We start from the raw sequence: 18,724 nt of genomic DNA on the forward strand, positions 1-18,724 counted from the left end.
CTTGGACAATGACACTTTTCCATACCAAGGCTTTCGTGTGCCATCTGGTGGACTTTCAGCATTTGGTACATTTTGTGTAAGTACAAATAAAGAGAGTTCTGATACACTGTCAGGAGTATCTACCATCTTTGGCCATTGACAGTTTCATATTTTCATCCTGTATTTGCTCAAATTAATGTTTGCCTGACAGTAACAACTTAATTCCTCTCACACTTGCAGTCAAATTAGCCTTTACTATTGTAACTGTTGCTAACTTTAGCTAACCCTTTGCACTGACAGATTTTACACATAATTGAATGGTCACCCTCCCAAAAATAAATTCCACAAAACTAGCCTAACAGAAATCCATATATAGGACCACAAGCTGACAATTCTCTGTGGCATTTGGACGCTTAGTTCTCAATGACCAAACATGCTAGGATTAGTCTCTATTTGACATGAGGGTCAAAGATACTGAAGCAGACCTATTACCACCCAACTTCAAAAACAAAACTGAGAGTTTGAGTACTGATACTTCCTTCTAAGTATGACAGGAAGAAATGTTATTAGAAATACTGTAGGGTTAAAAATGAAAAAAGGAGAAGCCAGCTAAAATATTTGAAAAAAAATCAGAGCAGAAGTTTTGTACCTTTATTTTTTTACAATCTATGCAACTGAGGCATTTCTTCATTTTTGTGTTTATTATAGAGTACAACAGGTGGGATAAGGAACCTGCGATGGAATAAATTTCAAAATGCACAAATTCCTTTGGGCACACAGTCCTAAGGGGGAGTGTATTTCCTACTCCAGCACACTGCTCCCAGTATTCGTCCACTCTGCATGAGTGGATTTAAAATTGAAATACAGATGCACTGTATTTCATCACAGCTAAGACTTACAGGATTTTAAGGCTGCCACCCTCAGAATGAAGAAGTTGTACCGGCCACAAAAGAGCATCAATAAACAATTGGATGAACTTTCTACCCAAAATACATTGTCAATTCAGAAAACTGGATATAAGATGGCAGTGACTGTATGGGTAGAAAAGGGTAGAAAAGACCATATGGTCATACAGTCACAGCTGAGAGCTGCTGAAATTGTGGTTGTCAAGGAATCTCCTTTTTGGAATCTGGCTTTCCTTTCACAGAGAAAACAAGACTAACCCAGATTAAAGAGGAAGAAAAGGAACAGCAGTGACTGCAAATGCAGTTTTTGGGTTTGGTCCTCATTGTTACTTGCAACCTGATTTCTAGAGAAAAACAGGCTCAGAAGAGTCTTATCAGCCACTGTGGGACTTGGCAAACATACCAATAGCTGTGCGATTCTAAACATTGATTTTAGATGCCTTTTTGGACGCAGGCTCACTGCAGTGCTGCTGAAAGGTCAGCTGAGACAAGACTCTTTAAGCTGAATGCTAACACAAAGAAGTGAAAAGATATACAACTAAGGAAGAAAAAGCTAAGAAATTAATGTGGGGATATCAGGGTTTAAGTCTTACGGACTAGATGGTTTTAAAAACTGGTCTGTGGCTGGAGGAGGTGGCATTTGGATTGAGATTCCTTCTTTCATCAGAGCATCTTTTACAGAGAAGTAGTGAGTCCAAGTCATACCATGGGTCTGAAGTCTCAAGACTGCAAGACAACACTGCTTTTGGTACAGACAGACCATGCTGCATCAGCAAGCAGCGAGACCTGACAGGTGTGGACTTGCAGAGAAAAACAGATGGTGCTGAGGCCAGGTATTTACAGTTAAAGGATTTCAAACAGGCTATTTTGAATTATGTCTGGCCTATCTCTGGCCTACCACACAGACTTAATGACCATTAGCATTTAAAGTTCATTCTCCCGATTACTTTAGCCTGAACAGAATCCTGGAAGTCCCAAGAGCACTGTGCAATGAAAACCAGGCACAGTAGCAGGGATAAATGGAGATTCAATTAGAAAGTACAGACTCAGTCTCTGTAGGGAATTTTCTGGTGACAGGAGTCCATGGGGATAACCTTGGATAGCTGCAGGTACAGAGAGACAGAGTTCTTCTGACACTATCTTGGCCAACCTGACTACAGGGTGAAAGAAAAAGGTCCATATTTTTGTTCATATTGCCTTTCCATCTCATTCTTAGTTTTTATTTTAGGAGCAAAGGTAGGTTTTTATTATCCTGGATAAAACTGAGTACAGCCCTTAGTATATTATATGTTCTCACTGCAAACTAAATCCACTCATAAATAAGAGTAATAAAACATATATTTCTTTTAGGAATAGAAGTGCATGGAGTTATTGTTTAAGGTCTTTAACCAAGATTGAAAGCACATTGCAAGGTTTAAATATGATCCAAATAGTTGAAATAAAAAATACAATATTTTTTCCAGAAAGCTGAGACCATATAACATAAAATTAATTTCAACAGACATTAAATACCTTGGAGGACTAAAGCCACATAGGAATACAGATTACAGTAGTTCAAGACATTTTCTCTTTCAATTTTGGAGTTTGGTATGACATCTGAAAGCCATTTTTATGTCAGTTCTTTCACACTAATCCAACTTTACTTGCAGTAAAGTACTGCAAATTTTACCATTTGTTTTACTTGTGAAAGCTAACAATGTCCTGTCTTCACAGTATGTTCAGTCAGAGAAAACTTTCTGGTGATGTAGTATTTGAGTAGCTTCAAAGGCTTTTGCATCACTAAATGTATAAGAAGTTCAAGGACTTTTGCTATCTGACATAAGGCTTGTTTTCACAAAACTACAGTGTTTCTGAGCCCTCCACAGCATAGTAAGAATTTTAATACCTTTAATGAAACGGACACATCAATTCTTTTTTCTTTTTTTTTGTAACTCCCCATGTGGATTCAATCAGTTTGTACGTGTACATTTACTATAGCAAGTTAGTTGATATAAATTCGATTTAAATCAATGAGAGAACACCTTTTGAACGTTTTGCATGAATTCAGTATAATCAGTTTAAAGAAAAATCATACTGCGCTGCTTTGTGTGGATAAAAAATCCGAGTAACTTTTCTGGACAGTCTTCACTAACCAGCCACAAATTCCATCATTCAGAACTAGACAAGCTTTGTATTTGTAGTACTGCAGCTCACTTTGTAAATAATTGCACTGTTGAGTGCACCAGCAACCCTTTTGAGGACTCGTATGTATTTTTGTTCTCCTCAGTCTGTGGTTATTAAATGCATTTAACTATTTCTCACCATATGCACAAACTGGAACTGGGGTCTAGCAACCGAAGACAATTCTATATCCTTAAAATTGCTGTATATGGAGAAGACCGCTAAGGTAATTTGTCATTGCGTCTTTTGCCTGAATCCCCAAACGCCGCATTTAAACCTCCAAGGCCTCCGTGACACATCTCGTGTCCCGAGTTGGGTGTGGGTTCCCGGGGCGGCTCCGCCAGGCTGCTCCGAGCGCGGCGCGGGTCCGATGCCCCTAGGCCATTCACCTAAGAGCCGGACTCGATGGTCCTCCCAGCTCAGAATACCCTGTCACTCCGACACGTAAAATCGCTCGGAAACAGTTTAAGATTTCTCACGCGGCTCTCGGCGGCACGGCCCACCTCCGGAGCGCGAACATCGCCCGCCTCCCTCCCCCCGCACGGAACTCCGTCACGGCCGCGGCCGGGCCCGCCCCGGCGGTGAGGAGGCGCTGACGGCATCACTGCGCGCCGCGGGCCCGTGGCTGCATGGCCGTGCCGCGGGAGCCGCTGCCGCCCGCCGCCGCCGCCGCCCCGTCCTTCGGCGCGGCCCGGGCGCTGGTGGCGCGGCGCTACTCGTGCCTGGTGGCGGCGCCGCACCGGCGGCACGTGGCGCTGCCCCCGCGCTTCCTGGGCCGCAAGCGCTCCGGCATCCGTGCGCAGCTGGACGCGGAGCTCCTGCGCTACTCCGAGAGGTGCGGCCGCGGGGCCGCCGCGGGCTGAGGGGGCCGGCTCGGCCTGGCAGCTAACCGTGCCCCCCTCCTTGTCCTTCCAGCCTGCAGGGTGTGCCGGTTGCTTACGACAACATCAAAGTGGTGGGGGAGCTCGGCGACATCTACGACGACCAGGGATTCATCCACCTGAACATCGAGGCGGACTTCATCATCTTCAGCCCCAAGAAAGGGAAGAAGCTGGTGGTATGCGAACGCCTTGGCGTCTCACGGGACGGGCTTTTTTTATTAAGTGGTCAAAGCTTGGCTTATCTCCAACATCAGGTGGTTAGCTGGAGACATAGTTTATGTCAGCTTATTCATTTGTGAGTAGTTAATAGAAATTTATTGGTATCTTGTACTGGTACTTTTTACTGTAATCTGGCTGTTTTGTCCGTCCCTAGGTTTCCTGAATTTACATATAATTCTATATTACTGAACCATCGTATCACAAGGATTGCGTATTTAATAGTGTATCACAACCACATATATCATACCCGTGCTTCTTTCTGAAGAGCAGATGATTGTCAAACAGGTGCACTTGTTATAGTGACAAGTATGATGAGGATGCTCTCTAGTGTTTGGTTCCTTCAAGCACAAGAGCAGTACATGGAGTTGGAGCCTGCCTTTCCTTAAAGGAGGCGTATGGCCCACAGAACAGCTTTAAGTTTGTCAAAACCCTTGCTTAGCACTTGTGGGTAAAGTAGGTTGGGAGCTGGCTTACATTCATTGCTGTGCCATACCTTTTGCAGCACAGCTGGTGTCTTGATAGTTGTGTTTGAGGATGAATGTGCCATCTTCCTAGGAAGAGAATAGAAAAATTTTCAGTGTCCGTCATTAACTCTATGGGTAAAACAAAGGTGGATATGGTTTCATATTCAGGTGTGTCAGAAACCCACTGAATAGAGTATTTAGAAGCTTTTTATATGTCTTCCCTATCTTCAGCTGCTAAAAACTGCTGTGCCAGCTTGAAGAGCATTTTAGGCAAGTAAGTCAGACTTAAAATGGCTTCAAAGAAAAGTTGATCATTGTAGTGTAAGGAAAGAGTTATCTACTCTCTTTAGGTATTCACTGTAGCTAAAGGCCATGTTTTGACTTCTCTTGCAGTTCAGTTCTATTTTCAGAGGAATTGTGTGAAGAGTTTACAGGAATAGCTTTGATTTTAGTGAAGGAGCATTTACTGATTGCTAGATAAACTGACTTCATAACTTGTACATAAACTCTTACTGAATATGTTCCATATAGGAAACAAAATATTTAAAGGATGTGCATTGAAAGGGCTGATTTTTGCTTTAGATTTGCATGACATTCTTTTTCTTTTTTAGGGTGTAATTAATAAAGTGGCCCCTAGTCATATTGGCTGCCTGATACATGGATGCTTCAATGCATCTATCCCTAAGCCTGAACAAATGTCCATTGTACAGTGGCAAGAGCTGGGGTTAAAAATAGGGGATGAGCTGAAATTTCAAGTGTTGCACTTGGATTCTGATGCAGCTGGGGTGTTCTTCATTCGAGGAGGACTCACTAAAAGCAGGTACGGTGCCTTAATAGAGAACATTTTTAATTGATTTAATATATTTTTTATGAGCTAAGTGATTTTAATTACATCTTAATCTTTCAGCTTTCTTATTTTTACACAAATCCCTATGTAACTATATATATATATAATACATGTAATACATGTATTATATATATATAATACATATAATACATATATAACCCATCCATGTCTCTAAGAGTAGCTTTGTGCATAGGCTTTTCAAGTGCAAACAGTCCAGGGCTCCTGAACAAAGTGGTTACATTGACAGTTACACACAAACACCTGCATGTGCATTGTATAAATACAAATACATGACTTAAATACTTGCTGAAACATGAGAATTTCAAAGATGAGAAAATGTGTCAACTTCCTCCTTAGGCCTCTCTAAATTTATAGGGCACCTTGCAGGAAATCTTGTCTTCAGAGGAGTTCATTCACATTTTTCTTTTAAAACAGTCGTTTACTGAGCAAGGATTTTCTTTCAACATGGTTTTGGTTTTGATTAAATGTATGAGTCCTACTGGCAAATTCATAGCATTTTTTGTTTGTTTCTTTTTTTTTTTTAATCTGGAAGGATGCTCTGAATGACTTCCGTGAATTTACAATTCAGGTTAGCAATTTTGTCTTCAGTGCCACTGGGGACATAAAAACCTCCATGGTTTTTAAATGCATTCTTTCCATATTTGTCTCCTTAGACATTTTTTCCCAGTGCTCTTGGTTGCAAGGTACCTGCTGGTGGGTGGGGAGGGATTTGGTGGGGTTTTTTTGGTAGAGGTTTTTTCTTCTTTTTTTTTTTTTAACTTTTCTGGCATCACCTTTGTTTTAATTAGAGCAGGGTAATTGCTTGGTAAAATCAGCAGCGTGCCTCATATATAACCGAACAGGTCACTAGCTCTGTGGTTTTGTGAATGACTTAAAAAAAACCCAAAAAAGCTTTACTACTCAATGTGTAATTATGAATTAGAGGACGAAGAAGCACAAGAAAAGAGGAAATACCAAATGGTCTGTATGGCACTGTAGAGAAGAAATTTAGGCTAAGATTTGAAAGAGAACATTTATTATGTGGTAAGAAGGAAGCTAGTAAGGTAACAGAAATTATCCTGAGAGTATTAAACATTATGATGCTCTGTAACAGAGTATCATGTTCTCCATTTGTTGTTGTTTTTAGCAAATGTTTACCTGCTTGGTATAAATACATGTTTTAGCAATTTTTGACATTTCACTATGTGAGGTGCCCTAACATGTCTCTAATCCAGTTTATTTTGTATATTTCTTTACAGCATGCGGCCCAAAAAATCCAACACAGCCACTGAAAGTACAAACGGGGACGAAATTCAAAAGTTTGACCACCAGGAAAATGGCTTGAATAACTGTGGGGAAGATAATGTCAATGAAGAGCCTTTAAATGAGGCGGGTAACCCTGGGAGGGAAAATGAAGAAGAGCAAAGTGTTGTTGTTGTGAATGGATCATGTGATGATAAAAAGAAGAAGAAAAAGAAAAAGGACAAGCAAGGAGAACAGGAACTTGTATTGCCTACCAGTGATTCCAGCGGTTACCAAAGTGACCATAAAAAATCAAAGAAAAAGAAAAGAAAGCATTGTGATGAAATTGAAGAAAGTGAATTATCTCAGCTGTCAGAAAAACCCAAAGCAAAAAGGAAAAGGGACTAAAGTCTGAAATGCTTTTCTTGCATTAGATTTCAGACGTTTTTGATAAGTTTCAATAAAACCCTGTTTCCAAAATGTGTATTTCTTTTTCTTCACTACACAGTCTGCTTTGCCAGGTCAGATGGTGTTTGTGTGCGTATGTTCACCAGCAGTTTGAAAGGCAGGATCTTTTAAGGTAGTAACACAAGAAATGCAATAGAAGCTATATCTGCCTGGCTTCTTTACTAGAAAACAAGTCACAAAACTGGAATGTAATTACAGGAACACATGCATGACCTCTGTGTCTGATTTCCAGTTCCACACGTTAGCCAGTTGGAAGTTGTGATGTTTGCTACTCTAAGTGCATCTGCCAGTCGGTGTCTTGATTTTACAAGAATAGATTCGGATTATCTTTGGGTTTCTGGGACGTTCATGTAAATTCCTTGGAGGCTTAAAAGAGGTGAATTTTTTTGAGTATCAGTGCTTTTGGTTACAACTCTTCTATTGTGAGGAGCTCTGGGGAGAAGTGTAGTGCGACATGTCTAGTCTTTCACCAAGGTAGAAGACGTTTGGTATTGATTTACCTGTTAAAAGAAGAACATAACCATCTCTTTGAAGGCCTTGTAAGTAAACAACATGAATGTGGAAACTTGCTGTTCATCTCTATTCCTAGGTGATAAAACATTTTGCTCTAGTGATTAATGCTGATGCTATTAGCTCACTTCAATAGATGTGTTTTTTTTATTTTTTGATGATGCCAACGTGAAGAGAATGATGGAGGCAGTTGCTGTTGCAGATGAACAGAAGACTGAGTCACAAGATTTCATCTTTTACTCCTTAATATTCATTGTACCTCACTTTGCCTTTTAGGGAAGGGATACACATCTCCAGAGTCAAACCTCACCATTTGATAGAACCAGTTTGTAGCACCAAAAGTTTGTCTTGCACAGTTCTGCCTTTTCATTAGCATGCAAAGGAAGAAGACATTCTGGGGAAGTATTGAAATTGCAGCTAATGAATCAAGTAGCACAGACAATATAAATGCTTTCAGCACTTTGCTCTTTTTCCACTTCTGCTGCTTTACCATTCTCTTACTGGGAATTGCTTACTGTAGTTCAGCAAACTGTTTTGTTGATGATTAGTTTTTTTCTGAAAGCCTACAATAATCTCAGTTTTAGGCCTTACTTAGAAGCAGGTTTATTTTTGGCACACAATTTTGGCTGGCACCCACTTGTATCAATTTTTGGTTTTCTGTCTTGGGTTACAACAAAAGAGAGCAATTAAAAATAAATGTAGGAGCTGGCAATTAATGATTGCTGAACAAGTTGTTTCGCCAGTGATACAAATGTTGAATTCTTGCTAAATGTTGTGTCTTTGGAAGGGGAAAAGTGAAGAAAAGCCTTCAAAAAAGAAGGAAGAAAAACGTGTTTTACACAGTTGGAGGCAATATTGGCAGCCTCACAGCTGCACTGTTGATGTTGCTGTAAATACCGTTTTGGCATTTGCTGAATATGGCAAGAAAACTTGGATTTTCAAAAGTGAATTTTCACTCTGATCATGATTTAAATCACTTGTCTTTGTTTTTTTCCCCATAAAAAGGCAAGATTTTCTGATGCTCATAATTAACAAAAGAGCTGAACTTGACACTTCCCATTAAAGCTTCTCTGAAGTTTGAGCTCTATAAACCTTTAACTTTCTGTGTTCCCCTGGACTACAAATGAACAGTTATACTGAATTTTAAGTTGAGACAAGTTTTTTGAGTATATAGAACAATCATTTATAAAGCTTCCTGTGAGGCCAGGTGACTTCATTTTTTTTTTGTACAGTTCTTTTATTTTTTTCAGGGTGCATTCTAGTACAACTCATGTTGTAGCAAAGAGAAGGTTAGAAAGTAAAATTATATTTTATCTTGTAACTATTGATAGTTATACCAAGGTAACTGTGATCTAGAGAAGAAAAAAATGCTAGACTTTTTTTTGTTGTTTTGTTTTAACATTAAGCTTGCAACGAAACCAGTATTTTACTTATGGCTGTGGTTGATATTCTTTTGTCTGTATTATGAAAAATGTAGTTCCAACTTAATTAGCTATGAGTTTCTAAAGTACAAACTGCTACTTTGTAGTATAAATATTTTGATTCTGCAAATGTTTCTCGGTGTTTTGCATGCCTTTGGCAGAAGAGCAAGCAGTCTTACAAGAAGGTATTTTTAGCTGTCTCTAAGGCAATTGTTTTGTATTCTCTGAAGCTTGCAATAATCTGCAGCGTTAACTTTTGCTCTTTGTCTTTTCCTTGCTTCTCTTAGAAACAAATTCTTTGCTTTTGACTTGGCACTTTGCTACTGCTTTAAATACTCAGCCCAAACAGCCCGGCGGATGAGCTCTAGGGAAAGGATTTTTTTTAAAGGCCTTAAGCAAGCTAGCTGCCTTTTGGAAAAACATGAGCTGTAACCAAATCTGCCTCTGAGTAAACGGTTTGCCTCTGGAAGCATCCCAACCTTAGATAGCCCTCAGACAGTACAGACCTTTTCTGTGGAGAGGTTATGTGATCTGATGCTCTCAGGATTATTACTGTTGGCTATGGAAGGACTGAAATAGTTTCATTCTAGTAAGGCCTATATTTTTCTTACCAAAATGTTGATTCTATTCTGCTATTTAGCTTTTAGAAATTCTGTATATTTAATAAAATCTGAGAGCCTTCAGTATCTAGTAGGCTTTGTTTATAAGGGAAAGGTATCGTCTGGATTCATGTGAACAAAAATAAGACAAAATCAAGATTTGCACTTCTCCAATACTGTCAGTAAATTAGTTTTTTACAGAAACATCTTTTGATGTTTTTTTCTCTACATGACTTTACACATAATTAAATTGGGTTAAATTTAGTTGTAAATATTGTCCCAAGCCACTCAGCTGATCTTATGTTAAGCAAGTAAAAGCTATTGAAGCCTGGCCATGATTTCAAGTTCCCCTGAAGCCAACTGTGCTAGGCAAAGAAGGAAGAAGCTTTAATTTTCCCATTTTAAGGACCCCTGCTCCATAAGATTGAATACAAGATGATCTCCCATTTCCCAAACTGATACGCCTGTCGACTATCATTGCTGCTAGAACAACCAGGCAGTTGAACTTGGAAAAGAATTTATTTGAGAAGTCTGTTTATAAAAACAGATGAAATGAACTTTCTGTGCAGAAGGAGAGTGATACTGCAGCAGTTTTTTGTATGTAGCAAAGAAACCTTACAAACAGAGAAAAGAATTTTGCTACAAGATTCATTATCAATACAATATTTATTGATATTTATATTAATTATCAATAATAATTGATAATTATTTTTAATATTTTATGGATTATTTTAGTGTACTTCATATGGTTAGAAGGTTAAGCTGTGGTCTCTAAATCTGTATGATACTTAGTAAGAATACAGTTAAAGAGATAGGAATAAATATTGCCCTTCAACGCTCTCTTGCTCCTTATTTCCCCTGATCCTCTTTCCTTTATATTTTCTTTCACTGGTGCCTTTGGTGTATGGAAACTTCTTTAAGAATATTCTTAATATGCTGGAAATATGATGTCCCATTCAAGAGCAGGATTTCGTTGTGCTGCACAAATTGAGTGAGGAGAGATGTGTGCTTAAGGGGCTCTGGTAAGAGCCAGTCTGTCAGTACCATGTTGCTTCGAAGATCACATTAGGTCTGTGAAATCTGGACACTGAGGAAGCAGATTTTTTTCAAAAATGCTTTGACTTGAGTTGCAGGTAAGGTCACATTCAGAAATAATATTTCAGTTCTACCTGCAAAGCCATAATCAGTGGGCATGACCTCATTGTGATACATCCATGCCCAGCACATGCAGCTTCTGATGGAGACTTGGAGTGCAGCAGTCAGTGGAATTGCAGGCTGTGCAAGTATGGTGCCAGATTTCATTGAAAGCATTTTGTCAAAATTAGTATGGAATGTCTCCCAGTCATTCAGGGAACTGGCTGAAGCCAGAGTAATATTGTTTCCAAGGAGCAGGCTACTGTTCCCAGTGATAAGTCACAGCCTGTGCTTTTATTACAATAAATGTGTTAGCACATGGATGACTTTAAAGTTCTGTATGGATCAGTCAAATCAACATTTAAAGCTGGACAGCTTTTAAGAGAAGGCAAATTTATCCTGTGTCAGTAAACATGAACACTAATATCAGGAAAAATGAGACGTTTTGGAGCACTATAAAATTTTTGGATCAGCTCCTTTTTTGTTATAGATAACAAACCAGTGACATCTGTCCCTCTTTCAGGATAATGCTATTTTATTATATATATATGTTTGAGGGTTCATTTTTTTTCTCCAGAGATTTGGTCATCTCCACATAGGCTGAAAGATGAGCAGTTTTTATGAAGCATTTTCCTAGAAGGACAGCCATTTGTCTCTCAGCTGGGAAAAAAAGCCACAAACCCCCCAGAAAAACCCCAAAACGAAAAGTGCACAGATGGTATAGGTATTCTTGGTTTCCTCATGGAGCCTCTCAGTGTTAGCTTGTGGATTTGTGAAGATGGGCTTGCCATACCTCTGGTGTATCTACATTCTCCCCAGAAAAGCAGTTCAGGACCTCTGCCTTTCAAAGAAATTTTATACATTGTGACTAAAAATAAGTCTGCACTGATGATGTATGGGACGTGTTGATAACTACTTTTGATATTATTTTCTTGACATTAAACTGAATTGATCATGACCTGCTTTATGTCTAAATTAGTTATTACTAAATCCCATATTTTTCTAGTTTTCTCTGAGAGGATAATTCCTGTTTCATAGCTATAATTTGAAAATTCATCTTTTCATTATGACTAGACATTAGTTAAATTTGAACTCTTAAGTTTTCTGGGCCAAAGGAATGGTATTATGGACAGTTCTAACGTTTCTGAGGCAGAGAAAAATCGACATGTGTTACAGATTTAAGTGCATCTGCACATCCATTTCTCTACCCATGTATTATTTCTGAAGTACTTACCAAGATATGCAGATGCTCACAGATTAGCTTGGGAGTCATCTGTGTTCTGGTTATTTCTATCTCATTTCAATGTCTGGTTTGCAAAACCATTGTCATAAATGATCCCCAAATAGAACCCAGCATCATCATATTCATTACTGTTTTATATTTATCCTGTAAATCTGTGGTTGTGCCATATTATGATGAGGAATGTGAGGACAAGCTGTTGCAAATAACTTTATATCTTACCATTAATTCAGTTTAGCAAATGTCTTTTCCCAGGCAAAAAATATTACTGCAATTACTTATGTTTAGACTTGTTTTGTTTTTTCACTGAAGCACTTTGGAAAGTGTTCTAAAAAATTCAATTAATATATAGAAAATTGGCTAGGATTTAAAACAAAAACAAACAAAAAAAAAGAGAAAAAGCTAGATTTTTTTTCATAAAGAGTGCAAAGAAAAAAATAATCAGTTTAAGGAGGTTTTTGAAATCCCAAAATTTTTCCTGAAAATGAAAGGAAATTTGAAATGCTTTCTTTAAAGGCCTTTCTCACCTCTCCACTGAATATCCAGTCCAATAAAACTGCTTATCTAATTTTTTGGAGTGTGATGTAAAATATTTTAAATGTGCAAACAGTTATTTCAAATAGAGGACTATTTCATTCTAGATACCTGAACTGCACTGTTAGGGAGTGAACCAAAAGGGTTCTTTCCTCTCAAATTCATATTCTGATGAAATTGACTGAATTTGGTAGGTGACTTTTTGTTTGTTTGTTTGTTTTTTAAAATTTGTCAGAATATGATTCCACAAAAACTGCTCTGCTCCACTATGATTTTACTCTTTGTATTACAAATCAATGTAAGATGGAAAAATCTGCCTTGATGAAGTGTTCTGCCTTTTCTCATGCAGTGCCACATGGTGGAGTATTGCTTTTTCTTTTGGGCTTTTTCTCCACATCTGTCACCTAAAGAGCTCAAAACTTCTGTGAACTGATATTTGATGAGAAGTATTTCAGCTAACTGAAATAAGACTATAAGAGAAATAGTATTTGTACCTGCTCTGTACATCAGCATCAAAACCTTGGTGTCTACCCTAGCTGCTGTGACCATGTTGCTTTAGTTCATATTCTAATTTTCATATATTTCGTAGTGCTCTTGATAGTGGTATTCATCTAGTTTTTCACTAGTTTTTCATTTCATATATATCATTCAAAATTTGTTTGTATAGGAAAAGAAATTAAGCAGCCATGCTGTGAATAAAAGCTCACACAAATGCTGTGATGTGTAGGTGCATTTGTTTGGTCTTCAGTAAATTTTTAGTTAATGGCCAGTTGGCAGATTCCTGTCTATTTAAATTAAATAATTATTTTCTGTAAGTTTTATGGACACTAGTTTTGGGGCAGAGGAGAGTAATTATGTTATTTCCCCTGTTTGAAGCAAAATGACCCAAGTTCAGCTGTGGTGACTAGAAACCCCTCTCTGGACTCCATGGCACTGGGAAAAGCTCTTGGAAGATCTTTGCACCTTATTATGCATGAGGGAAAAGGGAGGAAGGAATCTTTAGCTCTGGTGCTGAGGAAACAACTTGGGCTTGTCTTTACTGCACTTAGGGGCGTGGGGTTTTTTTTAACATGGAATTATTTTGTGTTCATTCACATGAATGTTCTTTTTTTCTGGGTTTGTTGCAGAATAGTTCATTCCCCTTGAGAACAAGAGAAAAAGAGGCTGAAAAGTCCATGTTAGTGTTGAGTTCATCAAAGCATTTTAGTTTTCCCATAAACCCACTGTTAACCATCAAAACCTCAGTGTCAGTCATGTTAAATATCAATAGCTGGAATTAATCAAGTATCAAATATCAAGACCTGGAATTAAGATTTTTAAAGAGCAAAATTGGAGGTGGGGTAATTTCTCTGCATACCACCAACTTGAGTAGGCTGCTGTGCTGTGACAGTATCACTAGTAGACACATTTGAAATATATTACTGTAAAAAGGGTGACATCAGACTGCACTTTAAGCCCTCTGCACTATGTCAGTCACAAAGTAAAATGCAGAAACTGTCTTGGTGGCTGACACCATAACCCACCTGACTGCACTGAAATACAGTAATGTGCTCAATTACACTTAGCCTTGTTCTTAATAAGGTACTCTTGTAGAGCTTCACTGGGAGGGTTAAAAGGTGTCTTAATCCTCCTCAGTGTGGTGAGTGATGTTCCCACCCCAACATAAATCCATATGTTTTACATATAAGTAATGTAACCATTAGAATCTTGCAGAAAAGGTGGATCACAAATTCTTTACCCCTAGTAATGAATGACATTTTTAAAGAAAACTGAGCCCTGCTCATGAAATGGTTGTGGAGATTCGTCTTTGAGGGGGTGTCAGGCTTGTGTGAGTGGGGACTCAAAAATATTAGTAAGACTTTGCCAAGTGTGTGTGAAAATTGGTGATAGAATATGATAAAATTTGTATTATGTCTGAGCTCCAGAGTGGATGTGGGTGTTGCTCAGGTTGCTACAGACCTGGCTGTGAAATTATCCACTGACTTATTTTAGTAATTGTGTGATTTTTTAAGTTTGGTTGTTTTTTGTTTTTTGTTTTTTTAACTGGGGAGTAGAATTTAGGAGTTTTTCTGAAAAAGAAAAGTACTAATTCATTACTCTAAAGGTGGCACTTAGGTTTAGGGCACATTTCCGTTATATCTCATTAGCTAAATTCACTATAAATTTAGCTAATGGGATATAATGGAAATGTTCCCTAAACTATGGAATATTTTCATTCATACTGCTTTCTGCAGGGATCTGATATGAAAATTAGTTTAGGTGCCTATCAAGGAAAACATGGGACCAGTGTCTGTGCAGGTCTGCTTATTAAAGCTATAGGAAACAGGAACTTCTCTTTGATAGATGCCACACATGGTTAAAAACTTTCACTCTGTTGGTCTTATCAAGAAGTGCCTTTCACCACTGACCTATTTAATTTACTCTTAGTCTTGAAACACCAACAATATATTTTGAAAAACAGTTTTCAAAATGTTTTCTCATAAAAAGTCCCAGTGGTGATAAATTGACAATGTTTCTGTTCTCAGGTACAAACTTTAACCTAAGACTTTCTCCTCTTAAGTTGGCAGGTTTTCTAATCAGAAAAATTTCTCACACAAATATATGGGGAGTAGTATTCTCACTAGTTCAATATAAAATTACAGACTCCTTGTGAGATCAGTACTAAAACATTATGTAAGTGACAAATCGAGTAAATTCTTAGTTTTGTGTGTCTGTGCAGTTTATGTAGGATGATTCATAGCACTGTGCAGCAAAGCCAAAATGGGGAATAGCAGGACTTCTGTTGAAGGCCTGAAGATAGGACAGTTAGGAGGGTATGGTTAATGGCATACAGAAGAGTAAAACTACCATCTTAGTCTGCTCTTTGTTACAAAATGTATGAATATTGGCAGTATCAGAAGAAAAAGAAATAGTGTTATCTTAGTATTTTATGCTAATTTAGGCTGAATGTGCTGCAGTATTATTTTGGCACTGTGCTAGTGGTGTGTCTCCAGGGGCCCTTGTCAAAAGCAGAGGAAAGTCTCCTGCTGTGCCAATACTGTAAAATAAATAACATTCTCAGAAGATTAATACATAGCTGGAGCACAGAGTGTTACTAGTGTCATAAAACAGACAGTAAAAGGGTTGCTTTCTAAAAGGCAAGACTAAGGAAATGACTGATCCCAGGGAAGGATAAGTTTGTTGATCTGGAAACATCATTTGAGCAAGAAATGATGAGCAAGTGTCCAGAAGTTGAGAAATTATGAAGGGACATGTGTCCAAAATGCAGATCTGGAGCTGAACTTCTTCCAAAGACATTTAACCTAGCTTGGTCTGGAAATCTCATGAATCTGAACTGTGTTTTGAATTTACACTTACTAGTATTGGTGTTGCTTTGTCAACAATGTGATATTATTTAAATGCTCTCTGGAGAGTTTCTTTCCCTACATTGATACTCTAATTTTTAGCTGAAACTTGTAAGATAGATAGTGCATTAATTACTTTAGAAAAAGAAAAAGGAAAAAAAAAAAAAAAAAAAAAAGTAAAAGGCAAGCCCCAAAAGAGTGAAGTGTGTATTGTGGGGTGACAACTAAATTCCTGTCTAGTTTCCTTTTCAGTTACGTTTTGCTTCCGATTTCCAAGCTGCAGTGAAATGAGTGTCTCTCTTCATCCTTCTCCACCACCCCTCGTAAATCAGAGAGCAATCAGCAGTTCCAAACTGCTTACTGTGTGCCTACAGATATTGTAAGTGTTGCTTAACAAGAAGTCAAACAGCTAATCATAGTCATACACACTGGAAGTAATTTATGGCTATGCCAGGGGCTCTGCCACATGCTCCACCAGCTGGATCCTGCTGTGGAGGATCAGAGGACTGTCAGGGTGAGCTGCTTCCCCCACCCAGCCTCAGCCCCCTGCTTTCCTTTGCAAGGGCTGGAGGTGTACACATATGCACTGTCTCCATTCAAAGTGTGATTGGAGCTGTCAGAAGCTGCTACCCAGCAACTGAGTACATTCCTCTTTAATTAAAATTCTGGAATAATTTTAAAGAAAAAACTGTCATGAACAGAGAGAAGAACTGGCCCTTTGATGGCCTTCTTTATATCAGCCAAAACATGTGCATCTCAAGAACATAAATGAAATTTCGTCATCTTCCAATCATAGTAGGTACCCCTGAGACAGGAATGGACTGTTGCTTAAGGCAAAAATGACTGTTTGGAATTTTGAGAATTTTAAGGACAGTTCTTACCTAGACCAAGCCAAAAGCAGATTTTCAGGGCAAGCCAGAGGGAGGCATATGCACAGGCATCCTGGGAGCAAGGAGACAATACCTTGGGCCCTGTGCCACCTTTGTGAGTTTCATGCAGGTTTGGGTCAGTGAATGACCTTCCTTAAGATGGATTTGATAATGTTTTGGTTTTGGGTTTTTTTTCCTATTATCCAATTTTAAATTTGCTGCCTAGAGCACAGTATATTTTAACTGATCATTGTATTAGGATAATGGTTTTCTCCTAGAATAGTTTCTCAGCTTTCTGTTTATTGGATTGTCTGCGCTTCAGGAGTAAACAGAATCCCCAAATCTCAGCTTGGGTCCCATAAACTACGTGCTCTTTTTGTCACCATTTTTCTCAATATTACCCCAGCAAATAAATCCTACTCCTTCCAATCTTCAAACAGTTTCAAATTTCCTTTACTTTTTGAATCACAAATGCCTGGTTTCTGCAGCTGAAGCAGAAGTTAAATGGCAATCCCCATCTATATTTAATGTGCACTTGGCACAATGCCTATGTTTAAAATAATTTCTCTCTTTGAAAAGCCAAGGTTGAAAGTCTAGCCTTGATCAAGTCAATAGGATTTTTGCCACAGAGTAGTGGAGTTGCTGAAATCAACTGCATGATCCCAGAAGGTACATTTTTATTATTTATTTTTATCTATGGGCATCAGATTGCCTCTAATCTTTAATCTCATTGTTACTGTCTCCTTAACAGACCTTTTAATAATAGAAAATAGGCATAAGGTGTTCAGTCAGTGACCAGAGCTGGAAATAAAGCTCATGGAATCCATCTTATTTTAATTTCTTCTTTATAGGCTTAAAGGGTTTTTTATCAGTGTGCATAACTGAGAAAAGGTCTCTTAAATATTCCAGTTTTTTCCCTAGTTCTAAGTGCCAACTTTTTCTTAAGATAAACCATTTTAATTTTCTCTGTTTATAGTTTAAATCTACCAATATTTTGCTTTTCCTTTTTCTTTTCATAACTAATAACATTACTTACAGAAATAAACCTTTTTTTTTCATTCTCCAATCCATTTAACTGGTTATATACGAATAACAATGATGCTGTCTAACAACACAAGAAGATAAATAGCAAGTCCTGACGTCAAAACTAAGATTTTGTACCTGAGGATCCAGCAAATAGGGAGAAATGGCCATGATCTTCATTATAAAGTACCAACACAGTCAACTGCTCCATGACAGGGAAGGTATGTTTTATTGTGGGCAGAGGAGACATTAGAAGTTCACTCTGTTATGGTTCTCTATTTGAAGATGTTGGCTGGGTAGCAGGATGAAATCAAGTCTTTTCTTTCTCCTGAGTACTAGAAAATATCTCTATTCCCCTTTATTAATTTTTAACAGCATTAGCAATCTGTTAATAATAAGCTCAGCACAAAAATCTCTGCAGTGGCTATTGCTGTTCTGGTGAAACATGACATTCTTTATTCCTACATAGTAACAGATGGCATATTACTTTTCTTTTGCTGAAGTGCTTAATTTTGAAGCAAGCTGGACTTTGTAAAGGGAACTCTTTTTCCCACAAAACAATGTACACTTCAGGTTTGCATTAGAAAAAAGATGCAAAATTTTTTCTATCTGTGCCACCAAGTGCTACTCTGAGCATTTCTGATGCTCAGCTTTATCTCAGAATAACTTTCTAAATGCATGGATGTACTGAATGCAAAGGAAGCTATTTTTGTTTGATTTTTGTTTGATTTCTCAACATCATGTATCACACAGCTTTCCCATCCCCAGGGATCTGTCCTGAACCAGAACATCATTCCTCCTTTCCCCGCCCTGCTGTGTTCTGGTCTTAGTTTTTCATTCATATTTCATTGGGTGTTATTTTGACTCTCCAGGATCAAGCCAGTC

The 18,724-nt window shown here is 38.2% G+C and overlaps 1 protein-coding gene across 1 annotated transcript; it reads left to right on the plus strand.

The window, feature by feature from the left end:
- The first annotated feature begins 3,673 nt into the window (after window positions 1-3,673).
- POLR1F (RNA polymerase I subunit F) lies at window positions 3,674-7,177 on the plus strand. The gene is made up of 4 exons (XM_005519130.2): window positions 3,674-3,879; window positions 3,960-4,101; window positions 5,220-5,428; window positions 6,715-7,177. Exons 1-4 carry the CDS (start codon window positions 3,674-3,676, stop codon window positions 7,103-7,105), a joined length of 948 nt encoding a protein of 315 aa, XP_005519187.2. The 3' UTR covers window positions 7,106-7,177.
- The last annotated feature ends 11,547 nt before the right edge of the window (window positions 7,178-18,724 follow it).

Source organism: Pseudopodoces humilis, chromosome 1 (genome assembly GCF_049639895.1).
Source record: "Pseudopodoces humilis isolate 2021_Gansu_Grassland_sample_001 chromosome 1, ASM4963989v1, whole genome shotgun sequence".
Taxonomy (NCBI): domain Eukaryota; kingdom Metazoa; phylum Chordata; class Aves; order Passeriformes; family Paridae; genus Pseudopodoces; species Pseudopodoces humilis.

Bases quoted from the DNA above. Each gene is read 5' to 3' on its own strand.
- POLR1F (XM_005519130.2), top strand. From the start codon at position 3,674: ATGGCCGTGCCGCGGGAGCCGCTGCCGCCCGCCGCCGCCGCCGCCCCG. The intron at 3,880-3,959 runs GTGCGGCCGCGG...TTGTCCTTCCAG, and splicing joins CTCCTGCGCTACTCCGAGAG to CCTGCAGGGTGTGCCGGTTG. The intron at 4,102-5,219 runs GTATGCGAACGC...TTTCTTTTTTAG, and splicing joins AGAAAGGGAAGAAGCTGGTG to GGTGTAATTAATAAAGTGGC.